A 21,569-nucleotide genomic window follows, 5' to 3' on the forward strand; every position below is an offset into this window, starting at 1 on the left:
TTTACATTTTATTTCCAGGACAAAATAAATATTCTGAGAGAAAAAAAACATGAGAATTGTTCCTTTAGTTTTTGTTACCTATAAGTGGAAAACATCATAATTAGCAGAAACAATGGCTTTGAAACATCCATCTGTGTGTAAATAATTTATATAAAGTTTCACTTATTGATGAATCTCCTGAAAAAACTGTTTGAAATGTCTCCTTTGAAAAAGAGGCGTTGAGCGTCTTCCAGGTTAAATAAACACAAATACCAAATAATTTAATTTAATTTAAAGCATGTTGCGTATGAGGAGGAAGCCAATAGAGTCAAATACATTCAATTTCAAATCAAAACCATTTCAAGTCTTCAGCAGAAATGTACAGCTACACCTCAAAAGCTACGTAATTCGTTAAAAACTGTGAACTGCGCTGAAGTAAATAAAAGAGAGACGTTTAAATACATGCCGACAGTGGAACACCTTCCTAAAGATGAATATTTATCATATATTTGAAAATAAAATACAAACGGGAGACCGCGAAGAACATGGGAAATAGCGCCCCCTTCATTTCCGGAATGCAATGGTCCCATTTCCAAATAAGGTATGAGACTGACAGTGGTCCGTCCCCGCCCCTTCCGCTTCTCACCTTGAGCCCTCTAGCTCCCCCCAGTGATCACATGCAGGTATGGCAGTTGACCGCCACTCAAACGGGCCAATCAGAGTTCAGCTGGGACCGCCGCCTGCATGGTTAACCGTCAGAGGAAACGTTGATTTAAAGTTCGTGTTTGACGCGGAAAATAGATTATATTAGCCAATTTTTGTCAATCTTCCAAACGGTGAGTGAGTTAACTCTGTGAATTTATTTATGGTTGGCAGTAAAACACAGTTGTGGTCATCTGTTTATTTAGTTAATCAGTCAATTGTTTAAGTGGGTACATTTTGGAAGCTAATTGTCAAATTTAGCTAATATGGATATTTAATCTGCTTATTTTGGGTGTGTGTTTAAATATTCTTGTATATTTAAATGTATTTTTGTTACAAAGCTAATCTGTAAATGTTCTCAGTCAGACACTGTGGTAAAATGGGAAGAGAAAGTGACGCTAAAGGAGATGCGAAGTTGAAGCAGAAAGGGAGGAAGCTGAAGCGGTTGAGTGACCGTGAGAATGCCGGTTCCGGTGGAGATCTGATGAAGAAAAGGTGTGTGTGTTTACCTGAACAACGTTTTCACAATTATTTAACTCGAACTGTTTCCGCTCGTGATTTATTTAGGTTAAAAGTTAAGAGTTGCAGCATTTTAAAATCTGAAATTCTGATTTTTGCCCGGAGTTTATGTAAAAAAAGCCAAAAGCTCAAGAGGAAAACAGAGTATACACAACAAAACCTCCAGTGTCTAAAGTTGTTATAAGTATTGCTTCAGAAATATATAATTGTGCTCTGATTCTCTTTATTCAATCAAAATGTGACAATACAGGTTTATCTCGTACATAAGAATAGAAACGGTTAAATATTTTATTCCAGTGACGGAGGTCCAGTCTGCTGTCTTCCTCATTCTGACCCGGACTGACCCGGTAGAGGCTCGAACCTCTGCGTTCTGTTATTGAGACGGTGAATTAGATTTTTTTAAAAATTATTCCTAAACCATAATCATCAAAATTTTAAGAAACAGAGGCTGGAAATATTTCTGAAATTTTCTTTCTCTGTCTGAAATTAGTGACAAAAATATGTTTTTTTTATATATATTCAAATTATTTCAGATTTATCTGTTAAAAAAAAACTTTTTTATTACCTTTTGATTTCAGGTTTTAGAAACTAAACCTCAAATGAACCAGATAAAATGTCTAAAATGATCCTTAAGTGTTCTGTCTTTCTGTGCAAACTGTGACATTTTTGTGTAAATGAGTTTAATTCTCCAGTATTTAGCCTAAAACCTTCTCAGTGCTGCCCTCTTTTGGTTGAGCAGTGGCTACTGCAGTTGAATGTTGCCGTTAGTACCAGCGGTACAGCTCTGTTGATGTCTCTGTCATGCAAAATCATTTCCTTAATTTATCTAAAACGTTTTTACGCTCACTTCAGGTTGTGTTTGGGTTTTCCAAAAAAAGTTAATATGCTAGCAGGAGATGGAAACATTTGCTGAGTAAGTTCTGATGTTGGAAACTCTCCCTGCCTTACCAGAGACACCAGACTTTGAAAACCTCCAGCTGGGAGGAGACTCTCCTGTTTCTGAGATGAGTTCATGCTAGCTTCCAGGCTCTGCTTCCTGTTTATTGCAGCCATGCGCAGCGTCAACTCAACACCTGATGAAGTTACGCTCTGCGATTCGCTGGTGGATTCGCTCCAAACCAGCAGATTGAATTCACATTTTCTTTTTTGTGACATTTTAAAAGTTTGATTAAGATTTGCATAACACTTGGATGGAAACTGCTGCTGGTAGCAATGTAAAGGACGCCTTGCCTGTGTTGAATCATTAGTTCACCATTAGAGACTGGAACCATTATCAGACCAGTGAGCTCATCCAACATCTGCAGCTTCACTCAGATCACATCAACGCTCAGCTCAGCCTTTCATGTTGCTCAGATGGAGAGACAAATTAACTCTGGCGGCTCGGTACTTCAACCGCTGATAAATAAGATCATTTATATGACTGTGTGTGTGAAACTAAATGAAAGACACAAAGTGTAAGAGAGAGAATGTGTCAGGAGGGCCGGTGGCATTCATTACACATCGTACAGTAAACGCTCCATCTTCATATGAATAAATTAATTTACTTTGATATCAGACGCGTTTATTAGCATGCATATGTGAGCAGACAAATGAGAGCGGAGCGATCCGTCATTGGATCGTGTAATTGATGAGAGCGAAGGGATGAACAGACACCTGTAAGCGCGGCTGGCGCCGGGAGCAGCAGGCTGTCTGACTGCTTGCTTTGTGTTTCACGCCCCTCTGATCCTGGTTCTGTCTGAGCTTAGCTTTAAAAAAAAACCCACAGAATAAGAATAATGTATCCAGCTGGGAGTGTGTGCAGCTCCTGTCACGTCGCCCTGCGTGGAACCGGTGTTAATCCGCTGAGACCCTGCTAGTTAACCGGGCCACATTTCCCAAAACTGCCCGACTAAAATAGAGACAGCAGTTAGGCATCGGTTAAAAACTATTTTCAACCTTTTGTTTGCGGCTCAAAATCCTTTGATTTATGCAGCAGAAAACCAAAATAAATCGACCTGAAGCTGTTCGGCTGGTCTGGATCAAACTGAAACACACCAGAACTGAACCGTAGACTGAATCAGAGAATCATCAGGTTCTGACCGTCACTGACGAGGTCCAAACCCAGCAGGTTAGCGTCAGAGCCAATTTCTGTTTCCTTTTTTCATGAATTATGATTTTCTGTCGTTCATGCTTCTCATTAAATGCGACTGCAGTCGGACTTCAGTGTGAACGGTTTGCGACCCGCAGAAGAAGAACGCAGCCGTCGCCCAGCAGCGCTCTGCTTACGATGCTCAAACCAAACACTCTAACCAGAGAACGTCTGCATTTCACAGGTGGCTTAAATGTTTCCAGAGCTGCTTGTTTGGCAACAAACTGCAGCTGCAATGAGAGCGAGACCGCTGTGCTCAGAACTGGAAGGTTGAGTAGAGGAAGTTCTCCTTCAAAATAAAAGCAGCATATTTGGATGGTCTCACATGTTTGGTTTGTAGTTTTGACCAGGACACACTGAGGTCCAGCCTGGGCCGGGAAGCGGTCAGAATCCCCAGGTCCGCTTTAGATCTGATCTGAATAAACGACATAAAAGTTTGAATAAAAGCTTCTGATTGTTTCTGCCTTTGAGGCTCTATTACCCTAAATGTTGTTTAAAAGAAACTATTTGTCTTTTCTCACATTCTTCTTTTATCTCAACTTTCTGTTATATAATTCAAGGTCAACAAAGTCCAAAGAGAAGAAGAACAATGACAGGCCTCCTAAGAAGGTAAACCCTCCTTTCTGTCGGCGCCTGCATGGAGGAGTTTTCATGTTGACTGGTTTCCATCTGCTGAGCTTTAATGGTTCGTCTTCCTCACAGGTCAGGGAAATCCTGGAGCCGGTCAGCAGCTCCAGGTGGGCATCCTGATGTGTGATCTGTTTCCTCCTCCTCTCTCTCTGCCTCCCCACGAGGTTTAGATGCTTACTGACCACAAACAGAGACTTTTTATCTTCTCTATAACGAGCAAATCTCTAAGAGTGAGCGTAAGCCGGTGCAGAGGAAGAATACGTCAGGAGGTAATAAATGAGTTCATGGCAGTTGGATCCTGAGCAGGACGCTGCATCAGATCCGCCTCACAGTCTGACTCCTGTAGTTCTTAACGGATTCTAATCTCACTCACAGGGAGAAGGATGGTTTTATTTATTTTATTCTTCCTGTTGTTTTTTCTGTTCTATTCTGGCTGGTACTTGGTGGTCAGGAACATTTTGATTATTAAATCCCTCAACATTTCAGTTTTTCCTCTTTATTTTATGATTGATGATACTCTGGACATATTTCCATGACATCTCTTCTCATCATGAGTCGCTCTGTGATCTTAATGAACTAAATTAAAACTGCTGAGTTTAATTATGTTTTTCTTAGCTGGGAAATTTACAAGCTTCCATCATGTGATTATTGTTTTTTCCTCTTTAAAAGTTATAATTATATAATAATTAGTGGGACTGCTATCATGATGGTTAACTATCAGAGTGTGAAGTAAATGATTGTGTTCTTATTGTTTCTCTTTTCTGAGAAACAATTACAGCAGTAATGAAGCTGTAATTTGATATAAAATGCCAAATGTATTAAAATTTGATAAAACTGGAAGCTAATTATGGTCTGAGTGAAACCAAATGAATCACAGATGGGATTAAAACATGACTATTGCAGGATGTTGTGTAAAACCAAAGGCTAAAATATTAATGCTTTTTTTTAACTCAAAGGTAAAACATGATTTAGACAGTTTGTGAAATAAACGCTGCTGTTTCTCTGTGTGATCAGTGATTTGATGAAACTCGAGCTGCAGGGCGACTTGACTGAGAAGAAGAAGAAAGGATTGAAAAGGAAACGTGTGAAAGACGAGCCGATAGAGGAAGCAGCTGCATCCTTGTACGTCCGTCCGATTCTCATCAAACTGAAGAGTTTGAAAAGCGCCACCATTTTTATTACTCTGACTTTGTTCTCTCACATTCCTGCAGCTCAGAGAGAGGAATCAAGCCCCTCAGTGAAGAAGAAGCAAGTGAAGAAGAAGCTCAGAAAAAAGAATCCAAGAAGAAACCCAGAAAGGTAAACCTTCATCTCCGCTGGCGTCTTCCTCCTTCTGGACCGGCTGAACCTCCTGTCTGGACGTTCTGGTTCTGGTTCTGGGCGGCGTCAATCCACATCTTAAACGTTTGTCTCTGTCAGAGGGTCAAGAAAGAGGAAGGAGAGCAGCCAGTCACCAAAAAACCCAAGAGGTCAAAGGAGGAGATCAAGGAAGCCAAAATGCTGAAGACGAAGAAGAAGGAAGAGGAGGAGCAGAACCGCTGGAGATGGTAGGAAACGCCGTCCTGTTCGTCCTGCCGTCGCTAGTCTCCGCCTGTTTTCATCTCGCTGCTTTCTGTCAGGTGGGAGGAAGAGCGGTACGAAGACGGAGTGAAATGGAAGTCCTTGGAGCACAACGGACCTTACTTCCCTCCAGAGTACCAGCCTCTTCCTGACGACGTTAACTTCTTCTACAACGGTCAGTTCGGTTTTATTCTGGCAGGAAAACCGGTCACTGGTGAATTCACCGGTTCTGATCATCAGTTGCCAGTAGGCGGCAGCAGCAGGAGCTTCTCACTCCAGAACCACCAGAATCAGTGACTTAATGCCTCCTCTGAGGAAACTGATAAGGCCATTTGCAGAAACGGCACATTCAGAAAAGGAATTAAGCTAAAACTATAAAAATATAATAATTTTTAATTTAAAATAATGAAAAAAGAAAAACATATTTTGTCTATAAGTCCCAGAACTTCTCAAGTTGGGTTCAGAGTCTGTAAAAAGTTTGTGAAAGCTGCTGGATGTGAGGGAGCCGTCCCAGCGCTCCGCGGCTGGACGGCCGCCAGGTGAGGCGTCCAGGTGAGGCGTCCAGGTGAGGCCTGTGTTTGTGTGCAGGTAAGAAGATGAAGCTGAGCCTGGCAGCAGAGGAGGTGGCGCTTTTCTTTGCCCAGATGTTGGACCATGAATACACAACCAAGAAGGTGTTTCGTGAGAACTTCTTCAAAGACTGGAGGAAGGTAGGACCAGACCGGCGTTCCCATTGGCTGCTGGAACGTGTGTGTGTGGGTGTGGGAGGGTGTGTGTAGTAATATCCTCTCTGTAGAGGAAACCGAGCCTCAAAGCACATCATGCAGAATTAATTTTGCGGCGCTTAGTGCTCAATGCTCTTGAAAATACGATTTATGTGAAAGCATTGATATGCTAATCCAGACAACTGGCTTCCCTGCATATGAACAAATCCAATTATGATGTTTTATTATAGCCAGAAAAGCCGTCCGCGCTCCGCTGCCCCCGGAGCCCGCCCACCGCCCGCTGCCAGTCAGCCTGACTGACTGACTGCGACAGATGGATGCTGTTTGTTTTATTGATATCTGATCGGTTCAGATCCAGTTCAGGTTTGGTGACTGGACGGGTTTATCGATCGTTAACGATGGGCTGAGCCTTCACGGCTCGTTTTGTTGGCCTGTGTTGACCTGCAGCAGCTTTAATGAGTGTGAAGCCTGTTGATGTGATGCTGGTTGGAGTGTAAAGATGTTCAGCTGATTCAGCACCAAGCCCATCCATCCATCATCATACACGCTTATCCCACTGGGGTCGCCAGGGGTTCTGGTTCCATCTCCAGCCGTCTCAGCACCAAACATCGTCACTTTAAAGGGGATCTTTGATTTTAAAAATTCACTTTTTACAGGTTTTTGTTTTTCTATTTGTGTCTCTACCTTTTCCAGAAACGGTCTCGGCACTAAAAACGCCATCCAGCCGTTTTCTGGCAATAAGTTCATGTTTTTGGTGTCCTACCTCGTTACCTAGCAACCCAGGTGGAGCTGCTGCATCCTGGATGTTCAGGACGATCCTCTTCTGCTTCTGGGTCTGACTCAGGGTCAAAGATGTACCGTTGTAGAACTTTGAACATTGTAGAACATTGAGGTGGGGGCGTGGCCAGCTGCAGCTTATTTGCATAAAAGTGACAGAGACCCTAAAACGGCTCATCCTGAAAGGAGCTGAAAACAGGAAGGACTGAGGAGGAGAAATCTGATCATCTGAGGATGAAGTGGTGCACAAAATGTAGCAAACATGTTTATAACCCATTTCTCTAACCTGACTGGTTTAAACGGAAACATAATGGAACCACAGGGAGAACATGGACAGAACCTCTGGGTCAGAACTGCAGGTCCATTCAGAACGACTGTCTTGTATAAAGCTGAAGGTGCAGCTGAATACTTTCCCATGCAGCTCAGCAGCACTTTATGCATCACTGTCGTCAGTTATAGAATAATTTAATGTGTTAATAGTTTCATCAGTCTGAGTCCAGTTCAGGTAAGAAATCCCAGTTTCATGTTAACTGGTTTGTGGTGTGTTAGGAGATGACCCGTCAGGAGCGGTTAGTGATCACAGATCTGGAGAAGTGTGACTTCAGAGAACTCCACGCCTTCCATAAAGACAAGGTGGAAGCCAGGAAGGCTCTGAGCAAAGAGGAGAAGCAGGTAACGCTCCGCCTGCTCCCTCCGCTGATCTCCTCTGGGAACGTTGCCGTCGGTTTCCCACCTGAAAGCGACGCTCTGTCTGTACTGTGTATCTGCCATAGGATCAGAAAGATGCCAATCAGAAGATCGTGGATAAATATGGCTACTGCCTGCTGGATAGCCACAGAGAACGCATCGGGAATTTTAAGTTGGAGCCTCCAGGTCTGTTCCGAGGGAGAGGAGAGCATCCCAAGCAGGGAATGCTGAAGAAACGGATCCAACCGGAAGATGTCATCATCAACTGCAGCAAGTGAGTGGGAGGTGTTGTCAGGTGAGACCTGCAAACTTAAAAAACCAGGACGGAAAGGAAAAAAGGGTTGATCTGGAAAGTATTCACTCCCTGAGGTTTCCAGGGAGTGAATACTGGAAACTGAGGTTCCTCTCATTTCCAATGTATTGCTGCATTTCAGTTCTACTCAGAAATTCTGAATTCCCAGTTGGAAAATTCAGACTTCCCACTGGGAAACTGGGAGCAATTCAAACTTCTCCTAGTGACGACTTGTAAGGCCGAGTTTGTGTGACAATATGGCCGCTCCTCTCATCAACAGCAGGAAAACTCGGTTATTTTACACTCATGTAAGGCTGCGTCTAATATTAATGCTACATGTAACAGCCAGATTAATCACCATTTATTTAGTTAATTGTTTCAGCCTTAGAAAACATTGAAGAGTTATTTTAGTGGAACATTTGGGTCTTTATTTCCCTTAAACTAGTGTGGATGAATATTTATTTCCCCCTAATTACCCAGAAGCCCTGCAGCTTCTCTCCTGTTCCCCCTGAGGGGAAGCAGCACTGACTCCTGTTTCTGTTTCTGCAGAGAGGCCACGCCACCTGCGCCCCCTGCTGGTCACCACTGGAAGGAAGTACGGCACGACAACACCGTGACGTGGCTGGCCAGCTGGACCGAGAACGTCCAGGGATCCATTAAGTACATTATGCTCAACGCCAACTCCAAACTGAAGGTATCCAGACTGAAGTCCGTGGTGAAGGTGGTCTGTGGGGATGGTGGTCCGCGGTGAAGACGGTCTGTGAAGGCGGTCTGTGGTGACTGTAGTTGTTGTTTCACCTGCAGGTCTAAACTTTAAACTTGCCTCCAGCGTGTTCGCTGTGAAGGCTTCCTGGTTTCTGGCAAATAGGAGTTCCGTTTATCGATGACTTCCTTCCTGCCACAAAGGTCAGATTGATGGAGTTCACAGCCATGCTAACGGCTAGGCTAACAGCTATCCTTCTGAGGGATTCTGCCACCTGAGCCATGTGTCTCTGCAGCTCCTCCAGAGTCTTTAAATTAGACGCGGTTTTATTGGATTGTATTTAGTGGTGTCGGAGTAAAGAGGGCTGACTTTGTGAATTATCCGTCCGCTTCCCAGAGATGCTTTGTGCCCCTTTAAAATGCAGCTCAGCATTTTACCAGATATTACTTTTATGTGTGGATCATCCAGGTTGAGTGAATAAACATGTTCCCCGTTTGATCCGTCGTTCCAGAGGAAAGCCTCTTCCTTCTAGTTTTAGTTTCGATCTGCATTCATGATATTATCTGCAGAATATTTTTAATTTGTGATCATTCCGTCTCCGGTTTATTATCCTCAGTCTGTCTCTCCTTGCTCCAATCTGACCTGCAGGGAGAGAAGGACTGGGAGAAATACGAGGTTGCTCGGAAGCTCAAGTCGTGCGTGGACAGCATCCGGGACGGTTACCTCCGCGACCTCAAGTCCAAGCAGATGGTGGCGAGGCAGAGAGCCGTGGCCCTGTACTTCATAGACAAGGTGTTTGGGTCGCCAGCCGGGCTCTGCTCTGTGCGCCGTGGTTCTGTTAAATGTGTCTGAGCTGACGGACGTGTTTCCGTGCCGCAGCTCGCCCTGAGAGCGGGAAACGAGAAGGAGGAGGGCGAGACGGCGGACACGGTCGGCTGCTGCTCGCTGCGCGTCGAGCACATCACGCTCCACGACGAGCTGGACGGCAGCGAGTGCGTGGTGGAGTTCGACTTCCTGGGGAAAGACTCCATCCGCTACTACAACAAGGTGCCGGTCATCAAGAAGGTACAGAAACAAAACATGATGCAGGTTTTATGTCCATCCGTTTCAGTTTGGGTGATTATTTTAGATCAAGGCCAAGACTTTAAGGCTTTCGTTTTGATAAATTAATTTCACAGATTCTCATGAATCTGTGAAATTATATTCTCATGCTATGAATATTCTCATGCTATGAATTACATTGTTTTTACATATAAAGTTTCTGACCGGAACCATTGTAATCGCTCATTTCTGGTACAACCGTATATCTGATGCACAAGCTTCAGACACAAACAGCGACGGCCCACTGGGGGTCGACACCTGCTTCAGAAAATGATCCCACTGGTTTTTCATTACCAGTGTGAGGAATTAATTACAGACTCTGCAAATTAAACCTGATTTCACATATTTAGCTTTATTTCTCCAGCTGCGGCTGCGCTCTGCTCTTTGCTGCATCTCTACTGTTTTTGTCAAGTTTCTTCTCCTCCAGGAAGGAAGAAGAAGCAAAATCACTGAATTGAAAGAGTGATTGAAGCAACGTGGAGGCATTCGTGGTTTAATGGCTTTTAGATTCTTTACTTGTTAAAACAGATGCAGGTATGCAGCAAATTAAATAAAAAAACTCCATTTCTAGTTAAATTAACATTTTTGTCTCAATAGAGTTCTTGGAAAGGTCTTTTTCTGCAGTTTTAGTTACTTGTCCTTCATAAACACAAGACAATATTACCGAGTCGTGTTTTTTGAGCTCCAACAGAGAAAATAGATGCATTTGTGTAATTTTTAGATTTAATTGGAACCTTAAAGCAGCAGTCGTCTGTGTGCGTCTGCATGTTGCATAAATGTAAATGTGTAACCTCTCCTCCGGTGTCGACCCGCGCTATCCTCTGTTCCAGAGATGAGGAAGGGAATGTTAACACCTGACAGCCAAAGTGTTTTGTTTCTTGGCAGAACATATAATTATTCAAATGAGTGCATTCAAAAGCATCACATTAGCTAGAATTAATTAGTCTCTGCATATTTTAGCATCATCAATTCCCTGGCAAATCAGTGTGATTGCTGCTAAATGTCACTTGGAATAAAATGGAACAAGAATCAAATGATGGCATTTCAATTTCTCACTTATTTAGCTTTAAAACCTTTAAACTAATGCAGCAACCAGGCAAAACATTAAACCGTTGACTCAGCAGAGAGAAAGAGAACCACAGCAGCTGGAGGTGGAGCAGATGATGGAGTTCTGGTTCCAGTAGAACCGGGTCGACCGGACCATCAGGAGGGAAACATCCTTAAACAAACTTCACCAGAAGCTGCATTTAACATTTAGACGGGCTGCAACTGTTGTGATGGATGGCGATGCCGTAACATAATAGCATAGATGCAGCAGAGGTGATGTGTCTGGAGTAATTTATGGATCAGATTGTGTGTAAGTGAGTAACAATGGGATGAATAATGATCTGTCAATAACTGATTGCACTGAATCTCTGAGAATGGACCAGCTGAATACATATTGATCAGCGCTGCTGAGTCTTTGTCTAAGAGCCAGAGGGACGGCCCTCATTAGCAGTTCAACAGTGAAGCAACGGCTTCATCAGGTAGCGACGAACAAAGACCCCATGTTTTCTGTAACTTCTCAGAAGATATCTGCAATAATTGGAGTCGTTTTATTTTTATATGATTTTTCTGATCTGAATCTTTGGATGAGTTTAACTTTTATGCAAGGCTTCATGTTGAACAGCTGGAAGAGAACCAACAACTTTATTTCTTTTTTGGGGATTTTTTTCCTGTGTTGTTCGATCGTTCAGTTCGTTGTTATTCATTAGGTCCGAGCAGCAAACGCTGCGAAGGCCTATTGTTTTGTTTCTCTCCTTTTTTCAACCACACAAGATATAAGAAACTTTAACTTCAGACATGTTTTCTGTTTTTGTCCATAGCCTCTCTAGTCATAGCTGAATTAATGGTTCAGACTCATTTATTTTTTATGTTTTCAGGTTTTCAAGAATATTAAGCTTTTCATGGAGAGCAAGGATCCTGGAGACGAACTCTTCGACCGTCTAAATGTGAGTTCCTGCTTCCTCGCTCCGTGTCGGTCCATCGGTCACTTTCAGAACCACTGCTAAAGGCTAACGGCTGCTATACGTTAATTAAACCGGCTACTACACGCTTACGGCTGCTAAAGGCTAATGACTGCTAAACGTTAATTAAACCGGCTGCTACATGCTTACGGCTGCTAAAGGCTAACGGTTGCTAAACGTTAATTAAACCGGCTACTACATGCTAACGGCTGCTAAATGCTAATGACTGCTAAACATTAATTAAACCGGCTGCTACACGCTTACGGCTGCTAAAGGCTAACGGTTGCTAAACGGTAATTAAACCGGCTGCTACACGCTAACGGCTGCTAAATGCTAATGACTGCTAAACGTTAATTAAACCGGCTGCTACATGCTTACGGCTGCTAAAGGCTGACGGTTGCTAAACGTTAATTAAACCGGCTACTACATGCTAACGGCTGCTAAATGCTAATGACTGCTAAACATTAATTAAACCGGCTGCTACACGCTTACGGCTGCTAAAGGCTAACGGTTGCTAAACGGTAATTAAACCGGCTGCTACACGCTAACGGCTGCTAAATGCTAATGACTTCTAAACATTAATTAAACCGGCTGCTAAATGTTAATTAAACCAGCTGCTACATGATAACGGCTGCTACGCGCCAACGGCTGCTACACGCTAACGGCTGCTAAATGCTAATGGCTGCTACACCGGTGATGGAACCAGTGACCTGGTGAGGATTCTGTCCTGCTGGAAGCTGCTGGGAATAATTGCAGGTTTTGTGATGAGAACAATTTGAACTTTGGGTCTGGTGGCGCTGTGTAAAACGCATCAGAAACTTCTGAGGTGTGTAAAGAAAAAATGGAGAAAGTAAAATGGAATTACACTTTTCTATCTCTTCTATGGACAAAAAGCTGTGGTAAAGCAAAAAGCAGGGAATAAATTGCCAGGTGCAGGAAATGAGATTGAATGAGGAAGAGCTGTTGGTGTGCAGAGATGAAAGGGCTTAAGCGAAGCAACGGGAGGAGAAGAGCGAGAATTTTAGAGCGAGAGACTGAAAGCAGCAACGGAGTTTCAAAAGAGGCAGCGGATGGACTCTGGCAGATAAAATGAAACTGGGGGGAAAATTTACCGGAATCACACTGGGGAGACGAATTTCCACACAAAACCTGCCACCGTGTGCTGCAGACTGGACTGGTAGCTGGTCCGGACTGGTAGCTGGTCCAGCAGCAGACTGGACCAGTTACAGGCGAGTGGAAGGGTCAGAGGTTAAATGTAGTTAAGCCTTTCACAATAAATGTTGCTGGATGATAAATCCACTTCCTGTTCTTCGCTCATTTATTGGTGTCACTGATGAACATTTGTCATCAAATCTTATCTAAATATAAAAGTTGAATGAACAAACATTTGCTGTGTTTAAATCAGGTAAAGGATTATTAGGTTGTATTTTAATACCTAGTCAAACGGCTCATATTCTCTTTGTGTGACCTAAAGCAGATATAAGTTTGTACTTTCTGCTCCTTTTCATTCATTCATGATTTCTTTTGGTTACTTAAACTAAAAACTAACATGGAAAATTTCAGCATCACTGATGATCCTAAAACCTACAGATCAAAGTTTTCTGAATCTGGTTTGTTTCCCTCCAGAAGTGTGTGACCACACTGCCACCTGGTGGCTGAGAGTGTAATGGTTTCCAGAAAGCTGTGTGTGTGTGTGTGTGTTTGACCTGCTGCCTGTTTGCTCCTCCCAGACGGCCCTCCTGAACAAACACCTGAGCTCTCTGATGCCGGACCTGACTGCCAAGGTGTTCAGGACGTACAACGCCTCCATCACCCTGCAGCAGCAGCTGCGGCAGCTAACCAACAGTAAGCAGCGCCGTCTGACCGGCCGCCGCCGCTCAGACCGCCACACCTGATACCACTAGTATTAGCTTCTCCCAGATATCTGAGCGTCAGCCAGCAGCAGATTACCTGAGCCGCCAGAACCTTGACCCGGCTCCATCACCGGCGTCACAGAGAGTCAGGTGTCTCATTTCTGGAGCCGATACTCAAACTGATGCGGGGGGGCGGGGGGGATGTTCAACTCTGTAAAAATAAAAAGATAAAGAACAGTTCAGAACTGCTTCCATGTGTTAGTGAGAGGTGAAGCTGCTGCATCATGTTTAAAACTGCAGGTTGATGAAACTTTTATAAAAATATTTTTACACATCTGTCTCATCCTGTCACTGTCATTTGAGACAAATCTGAAAACAACTAAATCAAGCTTCTCCGCCTTCTCTCAGTGCCAAGTAGAAACAACCAATCAGAGCCTGGAGGTGGGTCTTAGCGCTGTCAGTCACTCTTTTGTGTGGCACTGCTCCATCCCCTGCTCTCTGCTAAGCTTAGTTAGCATAGCCACTGATGATGGCAGATAAACGGTTTCCCTGGACGGTAAGTTGTTTCTCCACCCTTAGCAGCAAGTACATGAGGTTGATTGACAGCGCTAAGCTCCTCCTGGCTCTGATTGGTTGTTTTTGGTTCATTTCTCCAGACAGCAGTAGCCGCTCAGGGAGGAGGTCGATCTGTTCAGATTGTGTCTTGTAAACTGTCACAACATGGAGACGGTTTGAATTCCATGTAAAACATTTTTATAGGTTTCATCCTGCAGCTGATTTTAAATCTTGTTCCTCCTGCAGAGTCTGACAACGTGGCGGAGAAGCTGCTGTCCTACAACAGAGCCAACAGAGCCGTCGCTATTCTCTGCAACCACCAGCGGGCGCCGCCAAAAACCTTCGAACAGTCGATGGCCAACCTGCACTCCAAGGTGAGCTCCCGCTCAGCCCGGCCAATCAGAGTCGCTCTGACGGCGTCCATGATTAATGCTGCGACCTGATTGGTTAGAGAGAGCATCCCTCTGGGGGAAAACGGGTCGGTCCAGACGGACGGAAACGGTCAGCGCTGCTCAACTGACTTTAGAGGAATCCTCGACTAGAACATGTTGGACTGGATGTCGTTTCTCCTACATACACCTTGTTTTTGATTTCATTGCTTTGTAGCACGCAGCATATATCATCTACCCAGAATGCATCAGTGTATGGCGACATCCCTGTGACTGTATTTTATAAAAACTAAACTTACTGCATTTTTACTGTATTATTTTTACATTGGGGAAAAAAATTCATAAAATCTGTTCCAACTAATTAAATAGGAACCATTAAACTACCATTTAAATGCATCAGAGCTCAGCCAGCATTCTGCTAATCTCCATGTTTTTTAGGCACTGCTATAATTTTAGAGAGCGTGTTATTCTCTGGTTATGAGAAATGTTCCTGTCGCCCCTCCCCAGATTGTTGCTAGAAAGGAGCAGCTGGCTCTAGCCAAGACGGAACTGAAACTGGCCAAGAAGGAAATGAAAACCAAAGACGGTCCGGACAGCAAGCTGCAGAGGTGGAAACACTAAAACATCATCATCATTATTGATATTTAACTATTATTGGACTGTTTTACACTTTATCGGCATCACAGCCAATGAGCTCAGAGACATTCAGACGTTTAAAACATTTTCTCCTCAGGATGCAGAAAAACCCGTTTTAGGTTTTAGAGTCGGTTAGTCCAACACTGACAGACCGCTAACAGCGTTAGCATTAGCTTTAGTGGCTTGTTCCTGTTTGGTGTCAGTGTGAGTAGCACTGACAGACCGCTAACAGTGTTAGCGTTTATATGTGAGGTTTGTCCTGTTTGGCGTCAGCATGGTGGACAGGAAGGCGGCGGCGGTGAAGCGCTGTGAGGACCAGCTGCTGAAGATGGAGCTCCAGGCGACGGACAGAGAGGAGAACAAGCAGATCGCACTCGGTACTTCCAAGCTCAACTACCTGGACCCGCGGATCAGCGTGGCCTGGTAAGCAAAAACCGACCCGGTTCTGGTTCTGCTGAAGCTTTCAGTGTTAAACCTTCTGGTTCAGGGTTCTGCCTGAATTGTTTTATCAGCTTCTAAGTATTTTTAAAAAATAGAAAATGTCATTTTTAGGCAGTTTGATTTTGAAACACAAAAATCTGAATTTCAGAACTTTTTTAAAGTCAAACGTCGATTCATTCAGAAAATAAAAAATTCTCCATAAATGTGTCCTCTGGGTCAGTGGTGCCAAAACTTTAACTCATTTTTGCTCACTGGGCTCCAAAAGCACAATTTTTTTTTTTTTTTTATTCAACTATCAAATATTTCAATATTTTAATGAAACAAATGAGTTACTTTGTAGAAAAGTAATTTTAAATCAAGTCCTGAAAGGTAACTGTAAAAAAACAGCTATCAAAATCTATCGAAAAGCTTCGACACCAAAACATTTCTGGATGGAATAAAGCGTCGCTGATCATAACCTGCTGTAATGATTCTTCAGTCAAAGATAATCTGTGGAGAAATGACACTTTTTAATCGAATGTTATTTTATCACGAGCGTCTTAGTCTCGATGTTTTAAATAAATCAGGTTTGGTTCTGGACAAACGGGTCGTAACAAACCACAGGTTGAAAATAAACCACTTAGACTTCCTTTACTCAGAAACAGTTTATTTCTGTTTGGACATTTTGTGTGGAAGTGAAAAGTTTTACGTTTTTCTGTGGGGTCAGGTGTAAGAACATGGACGTACCCATAGAAAAGATCTACAATAAAACCCAGCGGGAGAAGTTCGCCTGGGCCATCGACATGACGGAGGCTGACTTTGAGTTCTGACCCGGAACCAGAATCCGACCCGGACCGATTACTTTATTAATATTCAGTACTTTATCATCCTGTTTCTGGTTTGTTGCGCTGTAGATGAAGTGATCAAGCTTTGCCTCAATGTTACTTCAATGCTAATTTGTTTGCTTTTTGCACTCAATTTCAATAACTGCTGTTGATTGTTGTACATTTGATTTGAATTAGTCTCAATAAAGGCTCATAATTTGCATGAAAAATGTAAATAAAGTTAGTCAGAAGCCTGAATTTTTAAAATGTTGTAAAATGTCATTTTTGGAGATGATGGCGTCTCATTTCCTTTGCTTCTGTTTTTCAATAAATTCATCATGGGAGATAAACAGTTTCTTTAGGTGTGAATAATTCATGCAGGAGTTTATTGGCTTTAATTTAAACATTTAAAGTGAATAAAAATAGAATAAAATGAGAAGCGACTGCTGGTCATGCTGGTGGAAACATTAGAAAAACACAAAGCACCTTAGAGTTGTTGAGTTTTCTTCATTACTAAGCAAATAGTTAAATATTAAGCACAGATTACAAACTTCAGTGTTAATAGAAGAACATTGGGAGTGGAATGCGTCCGTCCGTTGGGTTACTGGGCTTACTGGTTCTGACCCAGTAGCGTCCACCTCCAGGGTTGATCAATAATCTCTGCTTTAAAAGGTTCAGGACACATTAAACTAGTCTAGCTTACAATGTTCAGCTCTTCAAGTCATTCACTGGAACCGTTTCACAAAACTCACTATATAAAAAAAGCATTTCACACAACATGACACCAACAAGTCGATTTTTCAGTGGAAAAGTTCTGCTGCTCCCGGGTCCAGGACCGTCGGGCCGCCAGGAGCCTGAGGGCAGAAGAGAAACCAACTTCAATCCTCCAGGCTGCGCAACATTCATCACATGGCTAATTTAAACTTTTCATTTCCATGAGTTAAAATTTCTCCTTCTACCAGAAACTGGATGATTAGTCTTCATTCTGGCGCTTTGGTCTCCACTAAACCTTTTCTGAGGACTTCAGTTAAATGTTTTATTTAAAATGCCTTCCAGTTCCAGTGGAATCTAACAAACTTTACATTTGTTTAAAGTTTTTTGATCTTTGAAAATGTGTTTTTGCATTATTATACCATTACCATTATATTACTTAAGTGGTCTCAAAACAATATTATCGTTTATTGTGATAATTTCTGGGACAATTTAACAGCAACGTTTGTTACCGTATCAAACCTCGTTTTGGTTTCTTAGTTTTATTTCTTTGACTTTTTGTCTTTAGTTAATTTAGTGGGTTTACTAGTTTTTATTAAAGCAGATTTTGTTTTTTGATACTTTGGTTAATTTTTAACCAAAGTTAAAAATTAACTTTGGTTAAAAAACCTTTAAAAAGGTCAAAGTATCCATTTTTGAAAATGTTCTAGTATTTATTAATTTATGTATACAAAATCTCAGTCCAATTATTGTTGAATAAACGGTCCAGAGAACGACGCAATCAAGAAAGATCCAACGTGGATATTAAAATAATGTTCTCTTCATAACTGGACACAAAGCTTGAATGGACTTTAGTGAAAACCAAACAAATGTAGGTTTTTTTTTTTTTGCATTGGTTAGCCAAACTTCTGCTGCAGGGGCTAGCGTAGCATAGCCGCCAGGAGGAACATGGACAGCTGACAAACTGCTAGTGTGGGGAAAAAAATAATTTATCAGTTTGAATAGATTCATAAACACAAAAATGAAAGATGTATCTATAATCGGTTTGTTTTAGTTTTATAAAAGCATAATATAGTTCTAGTTAGCTAGTTTTTCCCCATTAATTAGTTTTTATTTCAGTTTTGGTTAGTTTTAGTTGACTATGATAACCTTGAGACAGAGCCGGTGAGGAACATGAAGTCCCAGCAGGAGCCTGAAGGGGGCGCCGCTCCCTCTCACCTTCATGATGACCCTTGGCTCTCTTTGGGCTTCTCCGGCGCCGCCTCGATCTCCTCCACCCCGGCCTGGGTCATCAGGTCGGCGATGTTCTTCTCCAGGTCGTCGATGCGTGTGCTCATCTCATCGAGTGAGCAGCAAGTTAAGGTTCATTTAGAGCTTTAGATAAATCTAGATTACTTTTCTACGCTAATCTGCTGCGGCAGCCATGTTTAGGATATTCCTGCCGATGATCTGGTCCGACATCGTCTGGAACTTATCCTGCATCTGCTGCAGCAAAGTCTGGACCTGCAGAGACAAAACCCGCGGGAATTAAAGCTACGTTTGATTTCTGCTCTGCAGGGAGAATCATCAGGACTGACCAGCGTGCCGCCCAGAGGACAGGTCAAAGGTCAGCTAAACATTATTTCAGTTGTCAATTATTCTGACAGATATTTTTTTCCATTTAATCATTTAAGCTTATTTAAAACAATATTAGAAATACATTAAAAATACAAATAAATTCCTTTTTAAATGCATCAGCAGCATTTCGTCAGTGAACTTTTGATCATTTGTAGCAAAAGATGCAGGTACAAAAATCCTAAATGAAAAGATCAGGCCTTTCTGACCTGGGGATTATTTCATATTAACCGGTTAACTGGATGAAAAGGTGAGTTTTCTTAACCTAATGTGAACCAGGTGAAGTTAAAACCCACTAGATGAGTTCTGGGTAAAACAGATTTACAGTTTTTTTCATCTTAAATACAAAATGTTGATATTTTTGTACAGTTTTGGCTTAATTACTGCTGATTTCAACAAACTGCCTTTTTTTGATTGGTTGACCATTAATCATTTCACTCACATTATGTTTAGACATTCACCTGCAGGGCGGCGCTACAGATACACTAAACAGCAACCAGATAAATCCCATATTTACACTAATTCACCCTTTTCTTCCTCTTCAGAAGAAAAACTGAATGTTTACAAGAAAACCTTGTGTTTTTAGATTTAAAATGTCTTCAGGAGCAAACAGTAAAATTTCTCGTTTATTTGCTCAACGTTGGAGAATAAATTGGATTCTTCTCCCACTCCACAGAACCAAAGCCTCGGGTCACTTTCTTTTCATAAAAGGACAAAAAAATGGTCAACAGCTTGTTTCCATGCCGACAATAGAAAAGATGGGTAACCATGGAAATGCCTCTTTAATTCACCTCCACAGGTTTACATTCTGTCAGTTATTAATCTCTCTAATCTCACTCTGTTGCTAAATACATAAATAGTTTCTACTAATTTAGACTTAAAGAATACAAAAGCTAATATTATTGATAAATGCAGAAAAAATCTGATTTCAAAACTTACATAATGACAAGCACTGCAGGATACATCAAAACAGTGTAATGTTGAAAGTGAAAGCAATATTTAGTCAAATCAAATTAAAACCTTTTCCTGTCCTTTATGCTCAGATCTGAAGCTTCATGAACTGAGGAAGAGGAGAAGAGGAGGGTCAGTCGTGTTCCTGACTACATCCATCCACTGAGTTTCCACAGCAACACGTTGCTGCCACGTTTTCTTGTTTGTCCTCTAGTATTTTAAAAATGGCAGCAAATTCATTTGATTGGCAGGTTTTTAAAAATCGTCATGGTGACGGGACCGGAGGAGTTTCCCAAAGGCTCAAACTGATGATGACTGGGTGGGTGGGAGCAACTCTGACCTGCAGCTCAGTGGGGCGTCTTCATCTGCACTGGTCAGGGTCACAGCTGCAACATGCAGTGCAGCTTCAGTGTGTGTCCAGTCACCACAGCAAAGGACTGGGAATTCAAAACTCAATTCAAATATGATTCATTTATCCCACCGGAATTAAATGTGGATGGTGATGCTGGAAGACGGCCCCTGCTGATCCACCTCCTTTGCTTTGGCCACTCCTCTTTAGATCGCCATCAGGCCATGAGGTTGGAGGGATGTTGGAGTCGGGGAAGAGATGGTTTCAACTCCCTCCTCCTCTGTCTGCATCCATGAAACCTCCGTGTAACTCCTCTGGGATTTGAGGTCAAAGGTCAGCTATTTGAGGTTTAGAGATGCTCCCAGTTCTAAAAACAACACGTGGTTGCCATGTGATGCCGTGTTGACGGTAGACTGACATGTTTCATTTAATCTCTGCTGGTCAACATGCTGAACTTTACGCCTACACCTGACGCCTGAATCAACTCCATCTCCATGGAAACAGCAGACACCTGACCAAAGAGCCCTGCAGACTGTAGAATAACTATTACAGATTTTATTTACTAATTAAAATGGACATCAGCTCAGAGTTGAACACTAATGTATTAAATCACAGAATAAAAAGCTCCGCTGTTTGGATCCAATAAATGACATGTAGCTTTTAATTGGAAGAGAATTTAATACATTTTATAAACAGACTTAACAGACGTGTTAGCATGTGAACATTTCACACATAATGCGGAATAAAAGCTGATAATTTCTGTCACTTTCGGGTTAAACTCTGGGACCTAGCCTAGCTCCGTTAGCATTCATGTTAGCATCGTTAGCTAGCCTTGCGTCACGACTCACCACGTTGGTGAGGTCCTGCACCGACTTCGGGTCCGTCTCAGCCATGGCGTCCAACGAGCTGGAAACAAAATCTTCACGGGGCTGAAACTCAGCTATGAGGCCGCAGCTGTGCTGTTGAGTCGGTAACTGGCCGCAAGTACCTCCAGCCACCCACTCAGCTGTTCCACAACAAACAAAGTCTCGCGAGAAGAGCTGGCTCTCGATGCTGATATAAATCAGCATAGAAACGTTACGGTAGATGCTGCACCCGCTGCATTGTCCCGCACAAATGGCACGTCAGCGCGTCCGACATGTTATGAGTGGCAAGTTTTCCTGTAAAATCAAAGTTCAGTTGGGAACACAAGTGTGAATTACACGGTATTTCTGTGTAGTTAGAGTAAATTTCCACCAAAACCCTCAAATTTTTAGTTTAATTACACATATTTGCCATAAAAAAATCAATGGCTAGAGATGTACTTTTCTGACATTTAAACCTTTCAAGAAAGAAATGAAGTTTGCTGATATTTTAAGTCACATAATTCTGACAAAAAGACCAGAAGTCCTCCAAGATTTAAGTGGTTAATTTGCGAGATCTGCATCAACTTTTTGACCCTAGCTTTTTTTCTGGAAA

The 21,569-nt window shown here is 42.4% G+C and overlaps 2 protein-coding genes across 2 annotated transcripts; one reads left to right on the forward strand and one right to left on the reverse strand.

The window, feature by feature from the left end:
* The first annotated feature begins 732 nt into the window (after positions 1–732).
* LOC102223095 (DNA topoisomerase I, mitochondrial-like) lies at positions 733–16,726 on the forward strand. Its single transcript, XM_005795763.3, has 20 exons — positions 733–815; positions 1,048–1,176; positions 3,889–3,937; positions 4,031–4,065; positions 4,973–5,080; positions 5,170–5,257; positions 5,378–5,505; positions 5,578–5,693; positions 6,107–6,228; positions 7,570–7,692; positions 7,794–7,981; positions 8,549–8,693; positions 9,351–9,494; positions 9,582–9,767; positions 11,726–11,794; positions 13,540–13,654; positions 14,464–14,591; positions 15,114–15,214; positions 15,516–15,665; positions 16,390–16,726. Exons 2-20 carry the CDS (start codon positions 1,061–1,063, stop codon positions 16,490–16,492), a joined length of 2,214 nt encoding a protein of 737 aa, XP_005795820.2. The 5' UTR covers positions 733–815; positions 1,048–1,060; the 3' UTR covers positions 16,493–16,726.
* hsbp1 (heat shock factor binding protein 1) lies at positions 16,313–21,138 on the reverse strand. Its single transcript, XM_005795762.3, has 4 exons — positions 20,960–21,138; positions 18,634–18,700; positions 18,416–18,542; positions 16,313–17,340 (listed from the first exon to the last, which is right to left on the reverse strand). Exons 1-3 carry the CDS (start codon positions 21,002–21,004, stop codon positions 18,418–18,420), a joined length of 237 nt encoding a protein of 78 aa, XP_005795819.1. The 5' UTR covers positions 21,005–21,138; the 3' UTR covers positions 16,313–17,340; positions 18,416–18,417.
* Positions 21,139–21,569: the final 431 nt, after the last annotated feature.

The sequence above is a fragment of the Xiphophorus maculatus genome, chromosome 2, assembly GCF_002775205.1.
Source record: "Xiphophorus maculatus strain JP 163 A chromosome 2, X_maculatus-5.0-male, whole genome shotgun sequence".
Lineage (NCBI taxonomy): Eukaryota > Metazoa > Chordata > Actinopteri > Cyprinodontiformes > Poeciliidae > Xiphophorus > Xiphophorus maculatus.